Raw genomic sequence first — 25,551 nt, 5'->3', positions numbered from 1 at the left:
GAATGGTGTAGAACTTTAGATTTTCCCACAGACTGTGACAGTTTGTGAAGGGTATGAATAATTTTGGACTGGACACTTTTTGCTCAAATGTAAATAAAAGCTGAAAAATGTTTTTTATTTTTTTTTTTTTTTACACAATAATGCCTCTCGTCTTATTTTCTTTTGGGAGACACCTATGTTATTTCCCATCAAAAAATTACTTGCTGGTTGAATAAAAGTAACTTTAAGTCAAAATTTGCCAGGGGCAGCACTGTATACGTGGATAAGGGCGTCAGGAACAAAACATAGTTGTCAAAAGGGATTTATATATAAACCATTTGTGTACTTTAGATTATTGTTTTGTTCATTTTGTTTAGACTATGTGGGGTTAGAGTGTTGAGTTGGTAAATCCAAAAAAACTCACATTTTTGTAAGTTCTCAAAACGGTTAAAAGGGTATCCCAGGTATATGTTCTATCGGAGTGACTTTTAGGCCCCATGCACACGGCCGTGTTTCACAGCCGTGTGCGGGCCGTGGAACCGCGGCCTGGATCCCTCCTGAGAGCAGGAGCGCACGGCGTCACTGGTTGCTATGACGCCGTGCGCTCCCTGCTGCCGGCACAGTACAGTAATGCACTAGTATGATCTATACCAGTGTATTACTGTATTGCGGCGGCAGCAGGGAGCGCACGGCGTCATAGCAACCAGTGACGCCGTGCGCTCCTGCTCTCAGGAGGGATCCAGGCCGCGGTTCCACGGCCCGCACACGGCTGTGAAACACGGCCGTGTGCATGGGACCTTATGGGATGTTTTTTTCTTCTCTGGTATTAAAGCGCGTTGTCTTGAGAGGCTATGTTGTATCTATGTTGACTCATGTTGACTCTGTGTCATGTACACAGATTGTTTTATAGGAAACACTATTCCGTTGTGGTTAGACGTGCCTAGCAGCGCCAGCAGAAGTTGTTCCAGCATCATCTTTTTTCTATCTCTACTGTTCATGTATTTACTTACTTTTAGTGAATTTTAATATCAATGTATCAATATAAATATATTTTATATTCTTTTATATTTCTTTTTTATGTGATATTTGTACATTATATCTGTAAAAAAGTTGATGTGGACATATTTTTTTTATTTTTATAATTTAACATTAAACTTGCATTTTGTTTCCTCAGGTCACTCGGAGTTACTCAGTTCTCACCTATTCATGCCAGAAAAGCCTTTCCGTGTTTTGATGAGCCTATTTACAAGGCAACATTCAAAATAAGTATCAGGCATCAAACGTTGTACATGTCACTGTCTAATATGCCAGTTGAGACATCAGTTTTTGAAGAAGGTGGATGGGTTACAGACCATTTCTCACAGACTCCTTTAATGTCAACATATTATCTTGCATGGGCAGTATGCAACTTCACATACCGCGAGGCTATCACTCGGAGTGGTGTTGTAGTAAGTACATGATTACATGTTATTTATGTGATTTTATATATTTATTACTTATGATATAGTAAATATGGAATAATTTTGTATCTGCCATATATATTTAAAAATATGTATGCAGCAACAAAATGCTTACAATGTTATTTTCAGAGGTAGGAAGCATATATTATGCTATATTTCTTCTATGGTTGTTCTTTACTCTTTTTTTTTTTCCATGAGTAGTTTAACTTGCCCAATAGGTTGATGGGTTATTAGTACTTTCACAAAATGAATAATCATGAAAACATAGTGTGAAACACAGGATTATATTGTTTGGCATATATTACTCTGCCTCAGTTCGGTATAATTTTTTCCAGTTACATACATAATCTGATAAACGTGCTGATTGTGTTTTTTTTATTGTGGGTCTTTGTTCACATTGGCATTTTTTATCACTTTAATTTTGTTTTTGTTTAGTAGAATTCAGTAGTTTTGTTAATGTACCTATTCTTGTAGCAAAATGTTCACCAACAAAAAATATCTGGATGAACTGTTTAAGGGTCAATTCACACGTCCGTAAGTGTTTTGCGGATCCGCAAAACACGGACACCGGCAATGTGCATTCCGCAATTTGCGGACTGCACATCGCCGGCACTATAATAGAAAATGCCTAATCTTGTCTGTAATTGCGGAAAAGAATAGGACATGTTCTATTTTTTTGCAGAAACAGAAGCACGAATGCGGAAGTGCGGATCCGCAAATGCGGATGCATATCCGCAGATGCGGACAGAAAATTCCGGCCCCGGGTCTGATGTGGATCCATTTTGCGGATGTGTGAATAGACCCTAAATGTGTTTTGTACAATTAATCTAAACTGATTGTACAATTGATGCATCAAATGACATTAAATCATATCAGATTTTGCATCAGTATATATAGATTTTGTTCTATTTTCAGGGCCCAAGATATAGTCACTGACTTTTGTACTGTGTACTGTAGTTTTTATATCAGTTTATATGTTTTAATTTTAGAAAAAATATTCATCATACCTTATCAGTCAGCAGATCCTATACGTTCCTGAGGGACTACTTATTAATTTAGTAGCTAAAGAAATAAAATTGATCATCAAGAAGCCTACATTTCCAGTCCTTTAACAATGAACATAATAAAACTAATATAAAAATGTGAATTGCTCTGTCTACACTGGCTTTTTGTTTCTTTGACTTATGTTCTTTGTCTTAAAGAGGACATGTCACTAGTGTAGGTCGTGCAACAAAGTGCTCGGGTAGAACACCTCAGAACACCTCAGGACGCTCCCGAGCACAATGGAAGTCAATGGGAGAACCCAAGCATTTAACCAGGCACCCCCTGCTCTGAAGAGGGGAGGGTGTCTGGTTCATAGTAGAAGGTCAAAAACTGATGGAAACACCACTAAAATGGTTCGGGAACAGCATGGCGAGGATGTCTGGATGTATTTTGGACTCCCAGGTCGCTGATGGGAATAATGTTGTCCCAGTAGTACGCCACTTTTACAGGCTGACAATAATATGCACAAAACCGAAGATAAAAGCGATTTTAGAAAAAAAATTGTTATGAAACATTCTTTCCTGTATATTTACTTGTATATAAAGTGCAAGTGCTGCCAAAAATTAAAAGGAAGAGGCACTCCGATGCAACCTGTATATCACATAAAGGAGGGCCTCATTCACATTGTGGTACAATTTTTCAGGTAGTGGGACTCCTACACTCATAAAGCCTATGCACTAAGGGAAAGGGCTGCCAAAAGTTACAAGGAACCGGCACTACAATACACCCTTTATTACACATAAAGGAGGGCATCATACACACCCTTTAAAAATTATGATTGATAGCCTGCTGGTGATCCTCAAAAACAGTAGGAGCAAGGGCCTACAGGTGCCCCCCTAAAACATTAGGGGCCAGGTCCTGCTGCCGAGCTGACCATTAAAACAATTTTGTGGGCGGGAGCCTGCTGCTGAGCTGACCATCTAAAACATTATGGGTGAGGGCCTGCTGCCGAGCTGACCATCTAAAAAATGTTGTGGGCATGGGACTGCTGCCAAGCTGACCATCCAAAAATGTAGGGGTGAGGGTCTGCTGCTGAGCTGACCCTCTAAAACATTATGGTTGAGGGCCTGCTGGTGACACTCAAAAACATTATGGGTAACGGTCTGCTGGTAACCCTATAAAACATTATGGGTAAGGGCCCGCTGCTGAGCTGACCCTCTAAAACGTTAGGAGTGAGTGCAGCCTAATAAGTATGTTGATATGATGGAGGAGGAGGAGGACGAGAAAAGGTAAATTGAACCATATACCCTTTTTAGTGGTGGAAGGGGTGCATGGGAATACAGTGTATTCAACACACCATAAAAGCCACATTCTGAGTGCCTTTATGTTCAGCCGCTTTCCTCTGGTGGAATAGAGAAGTCACGGGCAATCCAGGCCTTGGATCATTTTTATAAGAGTCAGCTGGTCAGCATTTTAAGTTGACAGGCGGATGTGCTTATCAGTTATTATGCCCCCAGCAGCACTAAATACACGCTCTGACAAAACGCTGGTGGCGGGGCAGGCCAGCACCTCCAAGGCGTAAAGCGCCAGTTCGTCCCACGTGTCCAGCTTGGACACCCAATTGTTGAAAGGCACACAGGGATCACTGAGAAAGCTGACACGGTCTGCTAAGTACTCCTTCACCATCTTCCAAATGTATTTCTTCCTTGTGACACTAGGCCACGCTCATAAAACTGTCCCAGGCCTTGGAAATGGAAAGTGAAGGAAAAGGACCTCAGTTAGGGAGGAAGACTAATGAATCTTATGATGCATGTGTCTTTACAGAGAAAGAGGTTCTAAATCAGCTGTCTAAAATTAATACAAATAAGTCACAGGGGCCTGATGGGATACACCCAAAGCTATTAAAAGAGCTTAGCTGTGTACTAGCAAAACCATTAACAGATTTATTTAACCAATCACTGGTAACAGGAGTCGTCCCAGAAGATTGGAAATGAGCAAATATTGTGCCCATTCACAAGAAAGGTAGTAGGGAGGAATCGGGCAACTATAGGCCAGTAAGCCTGACATCAATAGTGGGGAAATTAATGGAAACCATACTTAAGAAGAGGATTGTGGAACATCTAAAATCCCATGGATTGAAAGATGAAAAACAGCATGGGTTTAACTTCAGGGAGATCATGTCAATCTAATCTTATTGATTTTTTTGATTGGGTGACTAAAATGATAGATTGCAGGGGTGCAGTAGACATCGCTTATCTAGACTTTAGTAAGGGGTTTTGATACTTTCCCACTTAGAAGGCTTATCAATAAATTGCAATCTTTGAGCTTGGACTCCCATATTGTTGAATGGATTAGGCAGTGGCTGAGGGACAAACAGAGGGTTGTAGTCAATGGAGTATATTCAGACAATGGTCTTGTTACCAGTGGGGTACCTCAGGGATCTGTTCTGGGACCCATATTGTTTAATATCTTTATCAGCAAAAGGCCTTGATGATAAAGTGTGTCTTTTTGCTGATGACACAAAGATTTGTAACAGGGTTGATGTTCCTAGATGGATACATTTAATGGAAAAGGATTTAGGAAAACTTGAAAATGGTCACAAATCTGGCAACTAAAATTTTATGTTAATAAGTGCAACATAATGCACCTGGGGCGCAAACAACCCAACAGCAGAATATAAAATCAGTGATACAGTCCTAACCTCATTATCTGAGGAAAGGGATTTAGGCATCAGACAATGTCATAGAGCAGCAGAAAATGCTAGCAGAATGCTTGGGTGAAAAGGGAGAGGCATTACCAGTAGAAAGAGGGAGGTGCTCATGCCACTCTACAGAGCACTAGTGAGACCTCATTTGGAGTATTGTGCACAGTACTGGAGACCATATCTCAAGAAGGATATTGATACTTTGGAGAGAGTTCAGAGAAGAGCTGCTAAACTAGTACATGGATTGCAGGATAAAACTTACTAGGAAAGGTTAAAAGATCTTAACATGTATAGCTTGGAAGAAAGATGAGACAGAAGGGATATGATAGAAACTTTTAAATACATAAAGGGAATCAACACAGTAAAAGAGTAGAGAATATTTAAAAGAAGAAAAACTACTACAAGAGGACATAGTTTTAAATCAGAGGGGCAAAGGTTTAAAAGTAATATCAGGAAGTATTACTTTACTGAGAGAGTAGTGGATGCATGGAATAGCCTTCCTGCAGAAGTAGTAGCTGCAAATACAGTGAAGGAGTTTAAGCATGCATGGGATAGGCATAAGGGCATCCTTCATATAAGATAGGGCCAGGGACTATTCATAGTATTCAGTATATTGGGCAGACTAGATGGGCCAAATGGTTCTTATCTGCCGACACATTCTATCTTTTTCTATGTTTCTATGCCCTGCCTCTGTTGGAACTGCTGTGTGTTCTCCTCTTCTCCCCACCTCGATTGGCCAAGGAACTACGGACTCTGCAGCCAGCGTTGTCAGCTGAAAATGTTTGGAGCAATTTTTCCGCAAGGACCTTGTGGTATTGTACCATTTTGCTTGTCCTCTCCACCACACGAATGAGATATTAAGAAGTTTTCTTTGTAGTGGGAGTCGAGAAGGGTGAACAGCCAGTAATCAGTGTTGGCCAAAATGCGTACAACGCGAGGTCCCAACAGACAAGACTTCGCTGTCCTCATGATGAGGATGACTCTTCATCTCTTTATCCTCTTTCTCCTCTTCTACCCATCCACAATGAACAGATGGAATAAAACTTCCATGGATACTACCCTCTGTAGCGGAGGCAACCGTCTCCTGCTTCTCCTCCTCCTCATCATCCAATTTGAGAAGATGAACTGAGGGTTGTCTGGCTATCACCCTGTGTACTGTCATCCCCCATTTCCACCTCTTCCACATGCAAAGTGTCCGCCTTATTTGTGAGCAGCAAGCATTTGAGTAGACACAGAAGAGGGATGGTTACACTGATAATAGCGTTATCACCGCTCACCATCTGTGTTGATTCCTCAAAGTTGCATAAAACCTCACAGAGGTCAGACATTAATGCCCACTTTACAAATGACTGTGTATCACTACAGCTGAGTTGTCAGGATAAGGTGTTCTTGGTCCTTGTGACCCATCCAGTCCTAAATGACAATATAATAAATTAATAAATATAGGACCAGGCTCTCAAATATGGAATCAAACCGAGATATCTAATTTATTGGAGAATATAACCCCTAAAATAGCAGTAAAACTAAATAAATATTAAAATATACAGCTTTAAAATCAAATAAACAGCAATAGATCCACTAATGGCAACAATGGATCTATATTATGAGAAACCACAGTCAATTAATACTCAACAATGGGTCTATAAAACTGCAATGTGAGACCGCAATCAGATGGTCGTGACTGTAGTTTTCCTTTGTTATATTAATTGCTGAAATAATGGCAATGGTTTCCAACTTCCTTTTAATCACCCTTTCAAGAAGTTCTGTTCAACTTTTAGAAAGGCAATCAGTCTCATATAATGCTCCTATCGGAGGTATCAAGCGGACACAACATATGCAAACAGTCACGGGGACTTAAGGTAAAATGCTCAAGCTGAACTAGTGTTCGGCCGAGCATGCCCGCCCAACACTACCTGTCACCTCCCCTGACATGTCTGTTTTAGTGAATACTTGCATTCCCCATGTAAAGACAGTTCTGAAGCATATATTCTTATGACTTTATGTTGTGCTCTTACTCTAATATTTCTATTAATACTTTATGAATAAATAGTCAGCAATCTGCAATAAAGGTTAATCTGGGTGTAACCAGTTCGGCGGGTGTCACTGCACAGTCTGACATTGGCCAATCAGTGTTGCCACTATCTGTGCAGGGACACCACCCAATTTGTAGCACACACCTGTAACTTTAATGCAGACTGCTGGCAATTCATTTATAACGCATAGAAAGAATAATAAAGAAATGGCACAACATAGAGTCATAAGAATAGATGCTCAATTCGTAATTCAAGCTGTTAAAATAGTCATGCCAGGGGAGGTAACAGGTCTTAAATGTGCTGTCTCATCACAGACAATGGGGGCATATTGCTAGGTTATGCTCCTATTGTCTTATAGATGTGGGTCCCACCACTGGGACTCAAACTTATATTGTGAATGGAGTTCCGAAAGTGCTAGAGGGAACACTGTGCATGCACAGCTGCCCTCCTTTCATTTTTTATGGGGCCGCCAAAAATAGCTGAGCAATATTCCCCCATTGTATGTGATGAGACAATGGGAATCATAATTATAGAAACAAAAACACCAGGGTTGATAGAGCCCATAACAAGTTTTTCTATCTAGAAAAATTAAATTAATCTTTACAGAACGAATAGGAATAAAAACTGATGAAAAATTTTAGTTTATATTTCCCAAAATCAATGTAAATAATTATGAGAGAAAAAAACATTACACCGTAGAGTCTTCTAAACAGGACCAGATCCCAAAAAACTAATTGGAAACTAGCTGTAAATTGATGTGACTTCACATACCAGTTTACAATCAGTTTGTTTCTGTTTCATAAAAAGCCCCTCCAAAAAAATATAAATAAAATCTGTGATAAAATACAGAACTGAGGGTCGCCAATTATCATTTGTCTCCAAATCTAAATTGAATCGTGCTACATCATGTTACAGCTGATTGTTTCACAGCTTCATGTTGTTTTTTGTTGAGCTGCTTGTTCTTGAACACATCTTCCAAAATAAGATCTAAACTTGCTAAAGTCAGCAGGTGTATTATAAACCTGACAGATGTTCTCCAAGACTTATACTATAAAAGCTCTAACTCCATATTTTAAATTTATATGAGACAGCGAGGCAAGAGCGTTCTGAATCTTTGCTTATATTTCATCTATACCAGAACATTAAAACCATCTGCGTAATATTGTAAAGGCAGCGCCAGACACAGATGTCACTACATTCCTTAGTGCTATGTTGGACTGTAAAGAATCATGAAAATGTAATGCTCATTCAAACACATTTGTCAATAAATGTATGGCGGAATCTGATTGCGATCTAGCCAGGTAAAAAGACATAAAAATGCCCCTGAGTTTTTAATGCAGGACCTGAATAGTCCCAAGGAGTCAAAAGATTAGCTGTTGTCTGTGTGCTATTGCAGCTCAGCCTCATGTCTTAAAAAATATCAACATTTTCTAAAAAGGAAATATGTGCAAACTCTTTCCTGAGGATTTCTATCATACAATGAATCTGTATATGGTAAACACATAGTAGTGATAAGTCATCCTTAGAAACAGAGCACAATTTCATATGCCACAGTGACAGTAAGATTAATTTACTCTAAAGCATAATATGTATTTTTCGTTGCCGGAAAACTTAATAATGAATCTTGCACAATTGTGAACTTATAGCAAATTTATAATTATCCACATGGTTTTTCTTTTACTAGTTAAACACCTGCATTTCCTCCTCTCAGGAAAATAAGAGAATATTAGAGGAAAGGAGCAAGATGAAAATGTAAAGAGCAGTTCTGTGGAGTCCCTCATTGCATGATCCGCACCATGATACATTTAGATTCATGCTTATTTGCTACCTTCTTTATTTCTCAATTCCCCATAAAAGTATATGCCCAGTTCGGTATATATAGACCACATTTGTTAAAATTTTACACTACAGACCAAAATAAGTGAACATAAAAATAATGACAAAACATAAAAAACAGTGTAGAGAAAATAGAGAACCACACTCTAGAGGTGTTTCGTGTGCCAACGAGGGCTGGGTTAGCCACAATACATATACTGAGAATTGAGGCACTCAGATTGTTTAGCTTTGCATTTTCAGAAAACGTTTATTGATACATGGGTTTTATATTCCAGTTGCTCAAATGTTACATTCAGAAAGCAAAAATTTACCAAACGTTTCGGTCCCAATAGACCTCAGCGGTCAAATTATCTGTGAGGCATGTGAAATAGATGGCAGGGCGCTGGATATAAACTTTTTATGAAAATGCAAAGCTAAACAATCTGAGTGCCTCAATTCTCATTATAAAACAAAATACAGTGAACTAAGAGGCATAAGGCAGATAAATAAAATAATATAAAAGGCATAAATAACAGAAAGACGTAAACACTTAACAGTATAATACTTTAATTCTCCTGCTTCCTTAAAGGTGGGGATGCAAGGGATACACACATCGGACACACAACTTTGACTTAGATATGACACCCATAATGTGAACTACATTTTCTTAACATTAACTTGACACATAACATGTCAAATACACAGTTGCAGCAAACTTTAAATTGACACTTAACACAACAAAAGCCATTGAAATAGTTTGTCTACTGCTATTATGCATTAAACATGTTAAAAGGGTACTCCATATGCCATAAATGTTCAATAGATGTCTCACTGGGGCCCTATCTCACAGCTACAGTTATTGGAGAGATGGACATGTATATGTTGCTCTCTAAATTCACTTCTACGGGGGTTCCAAAAATAGGTAAGTACAATGAACTCAGCTATTTTTGGATCTCCTATAGAAGTTAATGGAAAGAGCCTCACATGCACAGCCACCTCTCCATTCACTGCAGTCATGAGACAGCGCTCATATAGATTGGTGCAGGTCTTTTGGATATTCCATAAATGTGTAGATGTGAATACCCCTTTAATTGTCAAGTTAAAGCTTTTTACATCGGTATTGTTTTACTAAGTCATGTCCTTAAATGATCAACCCTTGGTTCCAGAACTGCCTACCAGTTCATTAAGTAAATGCAGTGTTTGTGAATTGAGTAGACCATGAACTAAGTCGGAAAGGAATATAACATAGTTCATTGTCCTTTTATTCATCTCACTATGATTCCACAGTCTGTATCAGGAGTTGTCCATCTGCCTTTCTTTAATGTTTGAATAGACCAGGTCTATATGAGAAAGCAAACACTATGGGCTGGAATTTCATTTGTCAGCCTTAATATGAAAAAGTGTGCTACAGTAAGTTGTTCAAAATTTAATAAGATGCTGGCACATCTTCTGCCGGTCCAAGTACCAGAAAAGCAAATCTGTAAACTGTTTAGTTTTGTGCTATAACTTGACAATTCTAAATCTGTCAGTCAGAGAGAGGCACCACCCCTACCACTAAGCCCCACCTCCTTTTTGAAAACGTAAGTGATTGGTTGTATATTTTGCAGACGCTAATATATTTCCCCCTTCTCAAACTGATAGCTTCTAAGCTTTGCTCAGTGGTATAAACCCTGGACCAAAACATTTAGAACTGCAATAAAAAGTCCTAGCCACTTTGACAAATTCCAAGAGTTTATTGTCTTTAACCATGTTGTGGCCTTCTACAGTACATACAACAATATTAACTCTTTCCCCCAAACCTCAATTTATGAGGCTGCCCCCATTTTGCTGCATCATTGACCGATCCTGATAAAATTGAAGCATTCAGCCAACAGTGATGCGTATGGCCAGATTTACAGACAATGATAAGATGACGGGGTTTCAATTATAGAACCATATGAGTTTCTAAAGCAGAAGTAAAAAATGTCTAATAAACATGAATATTTTAATATTTTCCTTTAATATTTTCTAATCCATACAAAATGTGATGGGTTGTGCTATGGGAATTTGCTGCAATGTTGATAATTGCTAAGGAATATCTTATTTTATATGTGCTTTTCAGCAGCGTGATAGGATTAGAGAATAGTCCTTGTCCATTTTTGATACCTTTTGACAAATTGGAGCTTGAAGTTTTGATTAAACTTTAATAAAACTCAATAAAAAGGAATTGCTTTGTAATAACCATGATTTTTTTTGTCTTTCTAGCCCAAATCAATAAGTAATTATATGTGATTTTATTGCATTCTATGGCAATGCTTCAATCTTAACATATGTCTCATTTCTTATGCTATGGGATTATTATGACATGGTATCATTCATAAAATCCATAGTGGGATCTGCATGTTATTGCTAAAACTGCAGTATATATTCTCAGCTAAAATATCCAACATTTATCTTGTCACTTTATGGGTAGGCAAGCAAAGTGATGGCCCAGTGACTTACACTTAGCCATGAAAAATTATAGGATTTATAACCTTTTGTGAAAACTTAACTGCTGGATAAAATGACCTCTCGTGATTTCACACACAACATTAACCCTCTGGGATGAAACTAAGTGATGCTAATATAACACCAGGCCTCACTGACATTAACCAAGAAAAAAAATGAAATAAGGAAAAATGAAATAAGAAACATTCTTACCCAGCTGTCATGTAGCTAAGCAGTAACACCATGTATGACCACTATATTTCATTAAAAAAATCAATTACTGTTTATACTAAAGCTCAATTATGGTTGCTTTTCTCTCAAGAAAACCACCGAAGGGTAAATCTACTAATCCTCTATATGCTGTAAGCATAGACAGTCTAGAATTGCACCAGATTTATCACAGTGGCTCAGGCTGGTTGATAAATCTAAAGTAAGGTTAGGCATTTTTGTGTAACTCTGTACAAGCTATCTGTTGGCTTAGTATAAAACATAATTTTATGCCAGAATTGTGGTATAAGCCCCTTTCCTGCAAAGCCCCTTTGGGCAAAGAGGGTCTGGCCAGCAAGAAGCAGGCCACAGTCTGCATTGAGCGACAAAGCTAGGCCAGAAGCTGGACCTGCTGTGATTGAGGATAGAGAAGTCAAGGTCAGGTTTGAGCCGCCGGAATCCCGTGGCGCCGTACCAGGTGAACAGAGCAGCAGTGGCCACGGGCAACCCCTGAAATCATTATAATATAGTGCCACATTTATATATATTATATACTCAGTTCATTGCAAAATGTTGTAGTCAATGGCTGGAGATATGGCATGTCCATGTGTTACACATACATCCCAACTGTTAATAATGCATTATTGTCTCTGTGGAGGCACTGCAAGGAAATTGACAGCAGCTGATCTATGGGTGAACTTTCTTTATTTGACAGGTACCATTTGAATAATCTGATCATATGGTGTCTTGCTCGTTGGACTTCCAATGATCAGCCTTAATCTGCCAGCATATTTTCATCTTCTCTACAGTACCACCAAGTTATTAGACAAGTGTTTTTTGTGTGCATAATATGAATGCAGCACCTAGGCTTCCCACAGTTCATCAGGACCAGAGATATGGTGCTCTAGCTCATTTTCTGATGAGGTGTTCAGGCCATAATGCAGGAATAATAAAGCGCCTATATTATACTCTTCTGGAAGCGGTCTCAGTTAATGCATTTATATAGTGAGGTTAGAGGTGTAGTGTGTATTGCATTGTGTCATTGATCAAGCCGTCGAGGAGCAGGAGCTGGAAGATGAGGAAGTCACAATGCTGAATGAATTCCCAGGCGGGACTACTCCATCTGTGACAAGTCATCAGGAGTCTGAAGAGAAGTCAGAGGAGGATAGTGGGTGGGGGAAGGAGGAGCAGTAAGAAGAGCAGACTTTGAGGAGGACTTTAAACTTTTTGTGGATACCTGGTGTTGTCCGTGGCTGGGGGGAGGAGACCGATGATGACATTCTCCTGGGCGATAAGCAGGAGCCAGGGCGTTTCCACCGCTTCCAATTTAGTGCAAATGGGGGCCTTCATGCTCCAGTGTTTGAAGAGGGACCCCCATATAAAAAGAATAAAGGGCAAGGACCAGTACTGGGTAGCAAGATACTTAGACCCCCGTTAGAAACACAAAATGGTGGACATATTACCAACATTACAGAAGGCTGTCAGATTGCAACATCTTCAGGACTTGCTGCAAGAGATGCTGTATTCTGCTGTTGCAGGCACTGGCAGAGGAATTTCCACCCACAGCAAAACAGGTGCTGGTAAAAAATCCTACCGCGCCTGCAAGAAGAGGGTGGTTTGAATATGTGCTGGTCACTTCGGATATGAGATTATTCTTGCAGCCAACCCATCAAGAGCCGGCTTCCAAATCCAGCCTCAGGGAACGCCTAGACCAACAGCTGTCCGACTACATTGGGTTAACGGCCGATGTGGATGTTTTGAGAATCGAGGAACCCCTGGACTACTGGGTGTGCAGGCTTGACCTGTGGCCAGAGCTGGCACAATTTGCCATGGAACTCTTGGCTTGCCCCTCGTAGAGTGTCCTGTCCGAAAGGACGTTTAGCTCATCAGGGGGAATCGTCACGGATAAGCGCACTCGCCTAGCTCACAACAGTGTGGACTACCTCACATTTCTAAAAATGAATGAGGCATGCAACAACTGTGATCACCACATGTAATTGAATTTCCTCATGCCAGCCCACACATATCTGCCACCACCCAGAACAAAGAATGGTCCTTGTCTTATTTATATAGAGTGGCATAAAAGGCCTTTTCTGTCAGGTGAATGCCAAATATTTGGGGCATCTACTCTAGTGGCCTACAGTAAAATTTTTATCCAGTGACCACCTAATGTACCTCCAGACACATAATCATTTGTTCTTTTCTGTCAGGTAAATGCCTAATTTTTGGGGCCTGTACTGGCCTACAGTAAAATTGTTATCCACTGACTGTCTAATATACATCCAGCCATTTTCTGTCTGGTGAATGCCTCATGTTTAAGGCCTGTACTAAATTGGACTGCAGTAAAATTGTTATCCACTGACCGCCTAATATACCTCCAGCCACATAATCATTTGTTCTTTTCTGTCAGGTGAATGCAAAATTTTTGGGGCCTGTACTCTACTGGCCTACAGTAAAAGTGTTATTCAGTGAATGCCTAATGTACCTCCAGCCACAAAATTACTTGTTCTTTTCTGTCCGGTAAATGCCTAATGTTTGGGGCCTATACTTCATTGGCATGCAGAAGAATTGTTATCCACTGACCACCTAATATACCTCCAGCCACATAATCACTTTTCTGTCCAGTGAATGCCTCAGGTTTGGGGCCTCTACTTCACTGGCCTGCAGAAAAATTGTTATGCACTAACCGTCTAATATATCTCCAGCCACATAATCACTTGTTCTTTTCTGTCAAGTGAATGCATAATTTTTGGGGCCTGTACTCCACTGGCCTACAGTAAAATTGCTATCCACTGACCGTCTAATATATCTCCAGCCACATAATCACTTGTTCTTTTCTGTCAGGTGAATGCCAAATTTATTTAAATAAAATTTTTCTAGGCTCCAGCAGGGAACATTTTTGAGAGTTTCCCTTTAAGACGCACAAAAATGGCCCCTGATTAAGATACATATTTTTTGTGGGAATTTTTGCCATTGATCCCCCTCTGGTATGTCACTGTCCATTTGTGCACTTCTTGTAAGTATTTGGTGGCTGCAAATATTACATGAAGGTTTTTCAGGTTCACCTGCCATTAAAGTGAATGGGGCCTGCCGCAAACGGGCGGTATTGAACATTTGATCGCGAACGCAAACGCACACGAACGCGAAATGTCCCGGCCGATTTTCGTCCATCACTAGTTGAATCTTCCTTTTCTCATCTTCCTTCTCCTCTTCCATCATATCCACATGCTTATTCGTCGCATATAATGCCCTCGCATATATGCCCTTTGCATAAAATGTTTTACAGGGTCAGCTCAGCTGCAGACCCTCATATATAATTTTTTAGAGCTTCATCTCACCAGCAGGCCCTCACTTATAATGTATTACAGGGTCAGCTCACCAGCAGGCTCTCGCATATAATTTTTTAGAGGGTCAGCTCACCAGCAGTCCCTAGCATATAATGTTTTACAGGTTCAGCTCACCAGCAGGCCCTCACATATAATGTTTTAGAGGGTCAGCTGACCTGCAGGACCTCACCTACAACCTTTTAGAGGGTCAGCTCACCAACAGGCCCTTGCATATACATTTTTACAGGGTCAGCTCACCAGCAGGCCTTCACCTAAAATATTTTACAGGGTCATCTCACCGGCAGGCCCACACCTAAAATCTTTTACAGGGTTAGCTCATCTGCAGACCCGCAACTCAAATGTTTTTCAGGGTCAGCTCACCTGCAGGTCCTTACCTAATTATACCTAATGGGTAATTTGCACGCATGCTGCCTTGCTCGGATGTGGTAGCAGTAGCTATTTCTCCGGCTCCCTCTCCGGAATCGAACCTTGATTCCCCCCATTACCCGTGGTAACCATGGTTTGCACTGAAATTAACATCAAAAGTTGATAGGGCAGACATCCGAATGGATCGTCACCGTCACGGGGACGTGCAATCGGCCCCAGGTTATCTAGAGTTCCAAAGCAGGCCCTTGACCATAATGTTTTAAATGGTCAGATCAGCAGGCGTTTGCTCAAAATGTTTTTGAGGGTCACCAACAGGCATCAATCACAATTTTTAAAGGCTGTGTATGATGCCCTCCTTTATGTGTAATAAAGGGTGTATTGGAGTGCCGGTTACTTGTAATTTTTTGCAGCCCTTTCACTTAGTGCATAGGCTTTATGAGGGTAGGAGTCCCACTACATGAACAATTGTACCACAATGTGAATGAGGCCCTCCTGTATGTGATGTACAGGTTGTATCGGGGTGCCTCTTCTTTGTAATTTTTGGCAACATTTGCACTTTATATAAATGTAAATATACAGGAAAGAATGTTTCCTAACAAAATTCCCTTTAAAATCGATTTTATCTGCGGTTTGGTGCGTATTATTGTCAGTCTGTACAGTCTGTATTATTATGCATCCATACATCCTCCCCACACTGTTCCCGAACCATTTCTGTGGTGTTTCCATACATTTCTGACCTTTTCCTCTGAACCAGGCACCCTCCCCTCTTCAGAGCAGGGGGTGCCTGGTTTAATTCTCTGGTTCTCCCTTTGACTTCCATTATACTCGGGTGCTCGGTAGATGTGTTTGGCCAGAGCACCCAAGCATTTTGGTGCTCGATCAACACTACTAGAGACGTTAAGCTAAGCTTAGCTTTGATTGTAGCCCAATTTCTAGTGACTATAACTTTTGCCACTGTGACAGCTATTTTGCCAATACTGAGATGATTAAGTATTCATTAACACGTGTAAACCCTGTATGTTTTTATTCTATAATCTTATCTGATATTTAGTGCTATTGGAGAAGCACATATTGTCTTAAACTGGCCATACAGGATTTTCATGGGAGATAATGTCATTGATGTCATGGGAGATAATGATCAGGCACATTGGAGTTTAGCCGTTCATTCTTTTGTTCTCAGAAGAAGAGTTTCTTTCAGTGGTAGCAGCATTCTCCCCTCTCCTTTTTCACTGTATTTGCATGCTTGGCCAAGGATCGAGGGAGATAATTGTCAGTGTCAGTATTTGTAAATGAGTGCTCAACTGACAATTTAAAGCGCAGTGTGAGGTGATAAATTTGGAGCGACCTCACTTTTCTATCCTCAGTGGTCTCAAAATTGAACTGTATCAAACTGAATGTTCCTTAGTATGAAAATAAAACGTAACATTTTTTTTTTCCTTTTATAATAAATGAGACAAAAATTCTCTAAAAAGTTCTTTATACACTTCCTTTGTGGGGAGGCGAGAGGATTATATAATTGTAGTTGGCCCTAGTGTCCTTCTCATTCATTTGTGGGGAGGGGGGCACCATCCAGGATTTTCTATGCTCGAGTGCTTAATATTACAGTCTGCTGACCCTAATCAACTCGTCTAGTCAGGGAAATTACTGACAGGCTGTAGTCGGTGCTTAGAATACGACAAGGAGAATTAGGGATTTTTAAATCAGGTCTGAGGTTCTAGCAGCTGAGGGTCGTCCTTCTCAGGGCGAGTGCTCCAACTACAGCCTTTCAGTAATTTCCCTGACTAGACGAGTTGATTAGAGTCAGCAGACTGTAAGATTGAGCACTCGAGCATAGAAAATCCTGCATAGTGCCCCCCTCCCCACAATTAAATATGAGCATTTGAGCCGTTTTTGAGTGTTGCTCTTTAGTATATATGTTTTAACATGTGTCAGAAGAGAACTTTATGCAATTTATAATAATAAAATTTACTTTGAGACATTTTAGAGTTCTGATGACCCATCTGTCTGTGCAATAATACATTTAATAGAAGTGAACTTTCAAAAAAGTTTATAGTTATAGTAGTGTAGTAGTGAGTTTGAGCTTTTGCCAAAAATGTCTGTGTCTGTTTAACATTTTGAGGATTAGGCACTTTGCACTGCAAGATGACTTTACCTTACATCTTTCAACAACAGGCATTAAGACATATTCTCCTACATATCCTGTTGATGTTGGTGGCATGTGCCAACAATTATCTAAAGTCTTTGGCCATCTTAACAAAGCTGTGCATCAGACCACACCGTTACTGTGGAGGAAGCTATCACCAATTTCCCTGAGTGTCTCCAGCCTTGATCAGATTATATATATATATTACTACACTAAAGGTTTACTTTGATTTGGTAGGTAAAAACATTCCAGATTAGTTTTTTACTCAATATTTAGTGCTTGATGTATGAGTTTGACTTTAGTGTAACTTAATCAGCACTGGGTTAATATAAAATCGTATATTTGACAATGGAATTCTGCTTTGCTAAACATAATATACAACTCTATTGATTTTTGGCCACTTCAGTTGTAAGGACACTTTAGGGAGAATATACAGTAATTGATTGTCTGTCTTTTAGAAAATTTCAATAGTTTGAGAATCTATCAAACATTTCCAAAGGACTTCATTTTGTTGACAGCATTGCAATTACAATTATTTTAAAATGACTATATTTAGGAATCAGAAGAGGAGTCTGTTCTTTCACTTAAAATGCCTCTATATAAGACTTTATAACTTGCAAAGACTAAAACAAATTACATTAATATTAGTAACTTTCAAAATGTTAACTGATACCCGACCGCCTAACGCAGGATTGCGTCCTGCGGCCGGCCGGGTTATTCATCTTTGACGCGCCGGCACGTATATCTCGCGAGACGCGAGATTTCCTGTGAAAGCGCGCTCACAGGAGCGCGCGTTCACAGGATCCGAAGGTAAACTAGTTTATCTACAGCCTGCCAGCGGCGATCATTCGCTGGCAGGCTGTAGATGCGATTTTTTTTAACCCTTGAAAGGTATATCAGACGCTGTTTTGTTAACAGCGTCTGATATACCTGCTAGTTGGTCCTCTGGTGTTCCCTTTTGCTTGGATCGACCACCAGAGGACACAGGCAGCTCTGTAATAAGTAGCACCAAGCACCACACTACACTACACTACACTCCCCTGTCACTTATTAACCCCTGATCAGCCCCCTGTCATTGATCACCCCCCTGTGAAGCTCCATTCAGACGTCCGTAAGTGTTTTGCGGATCCGCGGATCTGCAAAACACGGACACCGCGGATCTGAAAAACACGGACACCCGCAATGTGTTTTCCGCATTTTGCGGAACCGCACATTGCCAGAACTATATAGAAAATGCCTTTTCTTGTCCGCAAGTGTTCGCCCGATCAGGCCTGATCTTGTGCGCACACTTGCGTTCAGTCTGCCCCATCGCTGTGACAGAATTTTTTTTTTCTGATCACTGCAAAAACACAGCAAAATCGCTGCTGCGCTATAAAGATCACTTTTGAGGGGCATGGCGAGTTCATAGAAATGTTTTTGTTTTTTTTTCTTACAAAGTCTCATATTCCATTAACTTGTGACAAAAAATAAAATCTCACATGAACTCACCATACCCCTCATGGAATCCAAAATATTCTAGGAACTCGCCATGCCCCTCAGGAATACCTTGGGGTGTCTTCTTTCCAAAATGGGGTCACATGTAAGGTATTTATAATGCCCTGGTATTTTAGGGGCCCTAAAGCGTGAGAAGAAGTCTGGAATCCAAATGCCTAAAAATGCCCTCCTAAAAGGTACTCATTGGAATTTGGTCGCCTTTGCGCACCTAGGCTGCAAAAAAGTGTCACACATGTGGTATATCCGTACTTAGGAGAAGTAGGGCAATGTGTTTTGGGATGTATTTTTATATATGCTCATACTGTGTGTAAGAAATATCTCTGAAAATGACAACTTTTAATTTTTTTTTATACAAAGTTGTCAATTTACAGAGATATTTCTCTCACCCAGCATGGGTATATGTAGAAATACACCCCAAACCACATTGCCCTACTTCTCCTGAGTTTGGCGATACCACATGTGACACTTTTTTGCAGCCTAGGTGCGCAAAGGGGCCCAAATTCTAAAGAGCACCTTTAGGATTTCACAGGGCATTTTTTACGCATTTGGATTCCAAACTACTTCTCACGCTTTAGGTCCCCTAAAATACCAGGGCACTATAAATACCCCACAAGTGACCCCATTTTGGAAAGAAGACACCCTAAGGTATTAATTGAGGGGTATGGTGAGTTCATGTAAAATTTAAATTTTGTCACAAGTTAGTGGAATATGAGACTTTGTGAGTAAAAAAATATATATATCATTTTATGCTAACTTGTGACAAAAAATAAAAGCTTCCATTAACTCACTATGCCCATCAGCGAATACCTTAGGGTGTCTACTTTCCGAAATGGGGTCATTTGTGGAGTGTTTCTACTGTCTTGGGCATTGTAGAACCTCAGGAAACATGACAGGTGCTCAGAAAGTCAAAGTGCGCAAATTCACATTTTTGCACCGTAGTTTGAAAATGCTATAACTTTTGCCCAAACTAATAAATATACACTTATTGCATTTTTTTTTATCAAATACATGTAAAACAATAAATTTTGAGAAAAATTATATAGAAATGTAGTTTTAATTGAAAAATTAAACAGAAAGTGAAAAAGTTTGTTTTTTTGCAAAAATTTCAGTCAATTTTGATTACTATCAAAAAAAGTAAAAATGTCAGCAGCAATGAAATACCACCAAATAAAAGCTCTATTAGTGAGAAGAAAAGGAGGTAAAATTCATTTGGGTGTTAAGTTGTATGAGCAATAAACCGTGAAAGTAGTGTAGTGCAGAATTGTAAAAAGTGGTCTGGTCATTAAGGGGGTTTAACCTAGGGGAGCTGAGCTGGTTAAAATGTACTTGTTCTCTAAACACACTTTCATTAGATACAATAATGAGTGCTACCATACTTGCCAACAGTTTTGGAAAAATGGGGCATACTGTATTTGTTAGGAGAGGAGTAAATATAATATCTGTTCATATTGTTTTCAACATTCCACAATAAATAGCCTACGACTCCACAATAACTCATTATATATGAAAAACTGTCAAACTAACCTTATTTATATAGATGAAGAGATAAATAGAGCCTGGAAAAGGTGTTTGACATTGTCCCTCAAAGACTCTTCATAAGTAAAATAAGATCTAGAGGTTTAGAAAGTACAGTTTGTAATTGGATAGAAAAATAGCTTTTGGACCATGTCCACAGAGCTGTGGTCAGTGATTCCTACTGTACTCTGAATGGTCCTGGTTATAAGTGCTGTAACACAAGGTTTATTATTTATTAATGATATAGAGGATGGGATTAGTAGCCTTGCTTCTATTTTTGCAGGTGGCACAAATATATGTATAGTGCAACCTATGGAAGATGTTCATAAATTATAAACTGCTTTGGACACACTGATGGAGGGGTATATCAAGCCCTTCACTCCAGAATTGTGGAGTCGCAAAAAAATGATTACGGAAGTTGTTGTGGCTAAAAGTCAAAAAGTTTTTTTTCTAGCTGTGATTTTTTAAAGTCACCAAAAAAATATGCAATCACACTTCAGTAGGGGGTGCTGTAGTAAATAAGAGCAACATTTCTATCCAAATGTGTTATGCTTAACAATTTGACAAATTTATCAAACAATGTGCAACATTTGATAAATTTAGCAGACATTATCCCAACATAGACAAAAAAATAATAATAAGTGGGACATTCACTAAGACCGGAGATTCAGATGCTGGGCAGCTTGATATGCCTAAGTTATCTAGAGGCGCCGGCCTATACATAACTTAGGTGCATGATCCAACATCCGTTCAACAAGCTTAGCAGCTCCCTTGCTGGTGTAGATTTAAGTCATTTTCTCCACCATCATAATAGTATTGGTAATTATAACTGTCAGGAACCCATTATACAGAGCAGGGCCGTGTCACCGCCAGAAATCTGAGAAGCTCTGACAGACGTTCTTCAGTACCTCTTGCTTGAGGTTCTGTTGTTTTGGTTTTGGTTTGTGATCTCGTTTCCCTCTCTCAGCTGTCATCTAGTTGCACTGATTGCATCCCTTTATATCCCATACTGCATCACTTTGCGGTTTATACAACTTCCTGGATGGTGCTAACTGCTAGATGCTGCAACTGCTGGCTCTTCAGATAAGTCTGTTCCTTTATTTGTTTTCCTGTTGGCTTGATCCTAGGTGATCCTGACTCCCTCTGTATTAAGTGTAGGGAGCTGGTGGTCGTGTCCCCTCACTATTATAAGGTTTTCAGGTGTCACACAGTCTAGGTACGAGGGCATGCAATTTTTTATCATAAAGATCTTTGCATGGGCTGAGCAGTCAGGGAGAGCTCTAGGGCTTTTATAGGGCTCACCCTTATGTTCCTTAGTTTGGGATCAAGTCAGTCGGATCTTTATTTGTGTCTTCTAGTTTTCTGCAACACCATCCGTGACAGGCCGGCTTTAGGTTCATGTGGGCCCTTGGGCGATAAAGTCTCAGTGGTCCCCCTTACATAGTGATTACTCTCTAAGTACAGATAATGTAGTAGATATCACCTGCAGTCTTATGTAACAACACAAACACAGTAATGGCTATCTGAGTACAGAAAATGTAGTAGTGCTACCTGCAGTCCTATGTAAAACCACAGATAACAATTGTGCTGATTATGTGGTAGTGTTACCTGCAGTCCTATGTCAAAACCACAGATATCACTAGTGCTGATAATGTGGTAGTGTTACCTGCAGTCCTATGTAAAACCACAGTTAACACTAGTGTAGATCATGTGGTAGTGTTAACTACGTCCTTAGTGTGCCTCCCTGTGCCTCTCCCACGGGACTCCATGCTGGTGGTGCTGCCTACTCTTCCATCTTCTTCTTGCCCCACACAGAACGTCCTGGTGCAGCTGCGTCAAGCCATAGGAACACTGGTGATGGTGACACACAGGGAGAGATAAACACACACAGGGACAGTAACACACACAGGGACAGACACACACACAAGGACATGCACAGAGACAGGGACACGCATAGAGATAGGGACATGCACAGAGACAGACACATACATATGGACAGACACTTATACTATGGTGAGATCGTCACAGCACCTGCTGTGTATGTGGCAGGCTCACCCCCGCGGTCCGCTCCATCCATTGTGTGAGCACCGCATAGTGAGTAGGGCACAACACTGCCTGCATGGCCCGGCCTTTCATAAGCTGAGACAGCGGTATAAAACCCAGTGACAGCTCAGGCTTCTTTCATATCATTTAACTAGAGTAGAGATTGGTTTGCGTACTTTTATGCAAAAAGTTGGATAACTGCCTGAAAAGAACGATAAAATGGTTAATTTATTATGTAATAATTAAAATATAGTAGCTACCTGCAAGCAGAACAAAACAGGCTAGGTGTGCTGAGCTAGTGGACTGTGTGTGTGTGTGTGTGTGTATATATATATATATATATATATATATATATATATATATTCAGCCACTATTCCTATTTGCACCACTAAATAAAGAAAACTGTATGTGGTGCCAGGAAATACACTGTTTCCTCCACAATAACTGGGTGAGAGGCCTGTGTCCAAGTCAGGGGGAACTTACTCTCCTTAGGGAGAGAGCACCTTAATCAGTGTGAGTAGACTTATAGGCCATACATGCTCCTCTGGAATTCTGGGATGCAAATGAGCTCATTTGCATTCCTGCTGTCCCAGAATTCCAGAAGAGCATGTATGGCCTATAAGTCTCCTTACACTGATTAAGATGGCTGAGTGAGCCTGAAGGGGTTAAAATGAAACAACTGAACAAAAAAAAAAAAAAAAAAAGGACCTTACTAGTTTGAAGACAGGCCAGCAGAAAGCAGGACAAGAACCAACTCTGCAGTGATGGGAGAAAGGCAGGAGTAGCCACATTGAGTGGTGACCCTCTGGCGATCACAAAAGAACTTGGGGCATGTCAGGAGCACGGAGGACTGCAGGAGGAGGAGGCAATTATCGGGTTATTTTCCTGGGACCCGGCCCCTCCTTCTGCAAGTCTCTCTCTCTCAAGGCTCCCAAGCTCTCTTCCCTAGCTGTGTAAGGAGGCGGGGCCAATGACGCAGCATCGCAGACTGGCACAGTGAAAAAGAGGCAGGACATAAGCCGGGACATGCAGTCAACCTCCCGGGACAATGGGGACCTATTCAGCTGCAGGAGTGAGCGGGCACAGTGGGCCCCCCCAGGAGCAGTGGGCCCCGGCACTTTCCCGGGTGGGCTGAGTGCTGATGCCGGCCCTGATGCAGAGGCATAAGAGTATAATATTAGTCGTTTTTTTTTTTTTTTTACAAAAGCACTAGTGCCCCCTCATCTGGAATGTGCACTTCAGTTCTTGTGATCAGTGCAAAGAAAGAATGCCCTTGAGTTAGAAAAAAACACAAACAAGGGCAAAAAAATGATAGTGGAAGATCTTATTTATAAGGAAAGATTTAAAAAAAATATACGTCATACTTAGTATGTAATTACTTGTATTACATACTGTATGTAACAATTATTTTCATATAACATTAAGTTTTGCCATTACTTTACTACTTCGATGAGAAGTTTATGAAATAATTGCTATCAGTCTGCAATCGAGGTCTAGCTGGGTCTGTCCCTGCATAATTTGAAACTATCCAATCAGAAACAGTGTAGGGACACATCCCAGTTCATGACAACTAGTTTGACATTTATTGCAGATAGCTGGCAATTTATTTATAAAAGTCTAGTAAGAAAAAATTGAGGAATGTCACAACATACAGTTAATGAAATACTCCAAAATTGCCAATACATGGGAAGTGCAAGTAGTTAGTAAAACAGACATGTTAAGAGAGGTGATGGGTCCTCTTTAAGGTGGGATAGGATTAACCTGCATACATATAAAACTGGCCCCTGCAAAACATATGGTAAAAAGCTTCTTAATGTAAAATACCTTCAAAAGTCAAGGGGGGGACACTATCTCCATCTGGAGAAAAAGGTTGAAAATCCAGAGGCAACAAAGCTTCCTTTCTTTTAGAACTGTGAATCTGTGGAATAGTCAACCTCAGGATTTGGTCACAGCAGGAATAGTTGACAGCTTGAAAAAAGGCTTTCATGTTTTCTTAGAATAAAATAATATGAACTTTTATGTAAATCTATAGAGTTCTAGTTTAGATTTTTGATCCAGTCTAATTGCCACTTTGGATCAGGAGGGGGATTTTTTTCTCTTTAGGAATACCCAAAAGAACTTGATCTTGATCCAGTATTCCGGTAATTACAGAGCGAATGAATTGCAGCACTATAGAAATTTGAATGGTAATAATAAATTATTTACAATGAAACATTTAGCCCTGTCACAGAACGTTTTTCAAACTTGTAAAATGCCCCATGACAGGGCTGAAATGTTGCATTGACTTTTTAAAATGCTAAATAATTCACAGTTTTTATTGGAATTTCTGAAGTGATGTTAGATAGATTAGATAGATAGATAGATAGATAGACAGATATACAGGTGAAACAAAAAAGTAGAATATTGTGCAAAAGTCCATTTATTTCACTAATGCAAATTAAAAGGAATTGCATTAATGCAGCTTAAAATTAGAATTTTGTGAAAAGGTTCAAAATTCTAGGCTCAAAGTGTCATACCCTAGTCAGCTAATTAATCCTTTGCCCCTGAGCAAAGGGTAAGTCAAAATTGTGACTTTGGGGTTTCATAAGCTGTAAGCCATGATCATCCAAACTATAACAAATAAAGGCTTGAAATATCTTGCTTTGCATGTAATGAGTCTCTCATATGTTAGTTTCACCTTTTAAGTTGCATTGCTGAAATAAATGAACTTTGCACGATATTCTAATTTTTCGAGTTTCACCTGTATTTGAGATAGATATGAGATAGATAGATAGATAGATAGATAGATAGATAGATAGATAGATATGAGATAGATAGATAAATATAAGATAGATAGATAGTGTTTATACATTTTGATTGATTTCTCTTTCCACAGAAATATGTGTCTTACATATTTTTTTCCAACTAAAAAAGTGAATTTGCCTCTTGGAAATGGGAGTTTTATATCTGTCTCTGTTTTTTGTCCTTTATTCCATTCCTAGGCGGTTGTCTATGG

General features: G+C 39.8%; 1 protein-coding gene across 1 annotated transcript in view; it reads left to right on the top strand.

Moving 5' to 3' along the window:
• The window catches only part of TRHDE (thyrotropin releasing hormone degrading enzyme), a 1,265,007-nt gene that overhangs the window by 119,123 nt on the left and 1,120,333 nt on the right, over positions 1–25,551 (top strand). The window contains exon 2 of the mRNA XM_044280434.1: positions 1,154–1,427. Within this exon, the coding sequence (XP_044136369.1) occupies positions 1,154–1,427 (274 nt within the window). The remainder of the gene's footprint in view (positions 1–1,153; positions 1,428–25,551) is intronic.

Source organism: Bufo gargarizans, chromosome 2, assembly GCF_014858855.1.
Source record: "Bufo gargarizans isolate SCDJY-AF-19 chromosome 2, ASM1485885v1, whole genome shotgun sequence".
NCBI lineage: Eukaryota > Metazoa > Chordata > Amphibia > Anura > Bufonidae > Bufo > Bufo gargarizans.
Note: the sequence above shows the minus strand (reverse complement) of the source record. Positions and strands in the feature narration are given on the sequence as shown.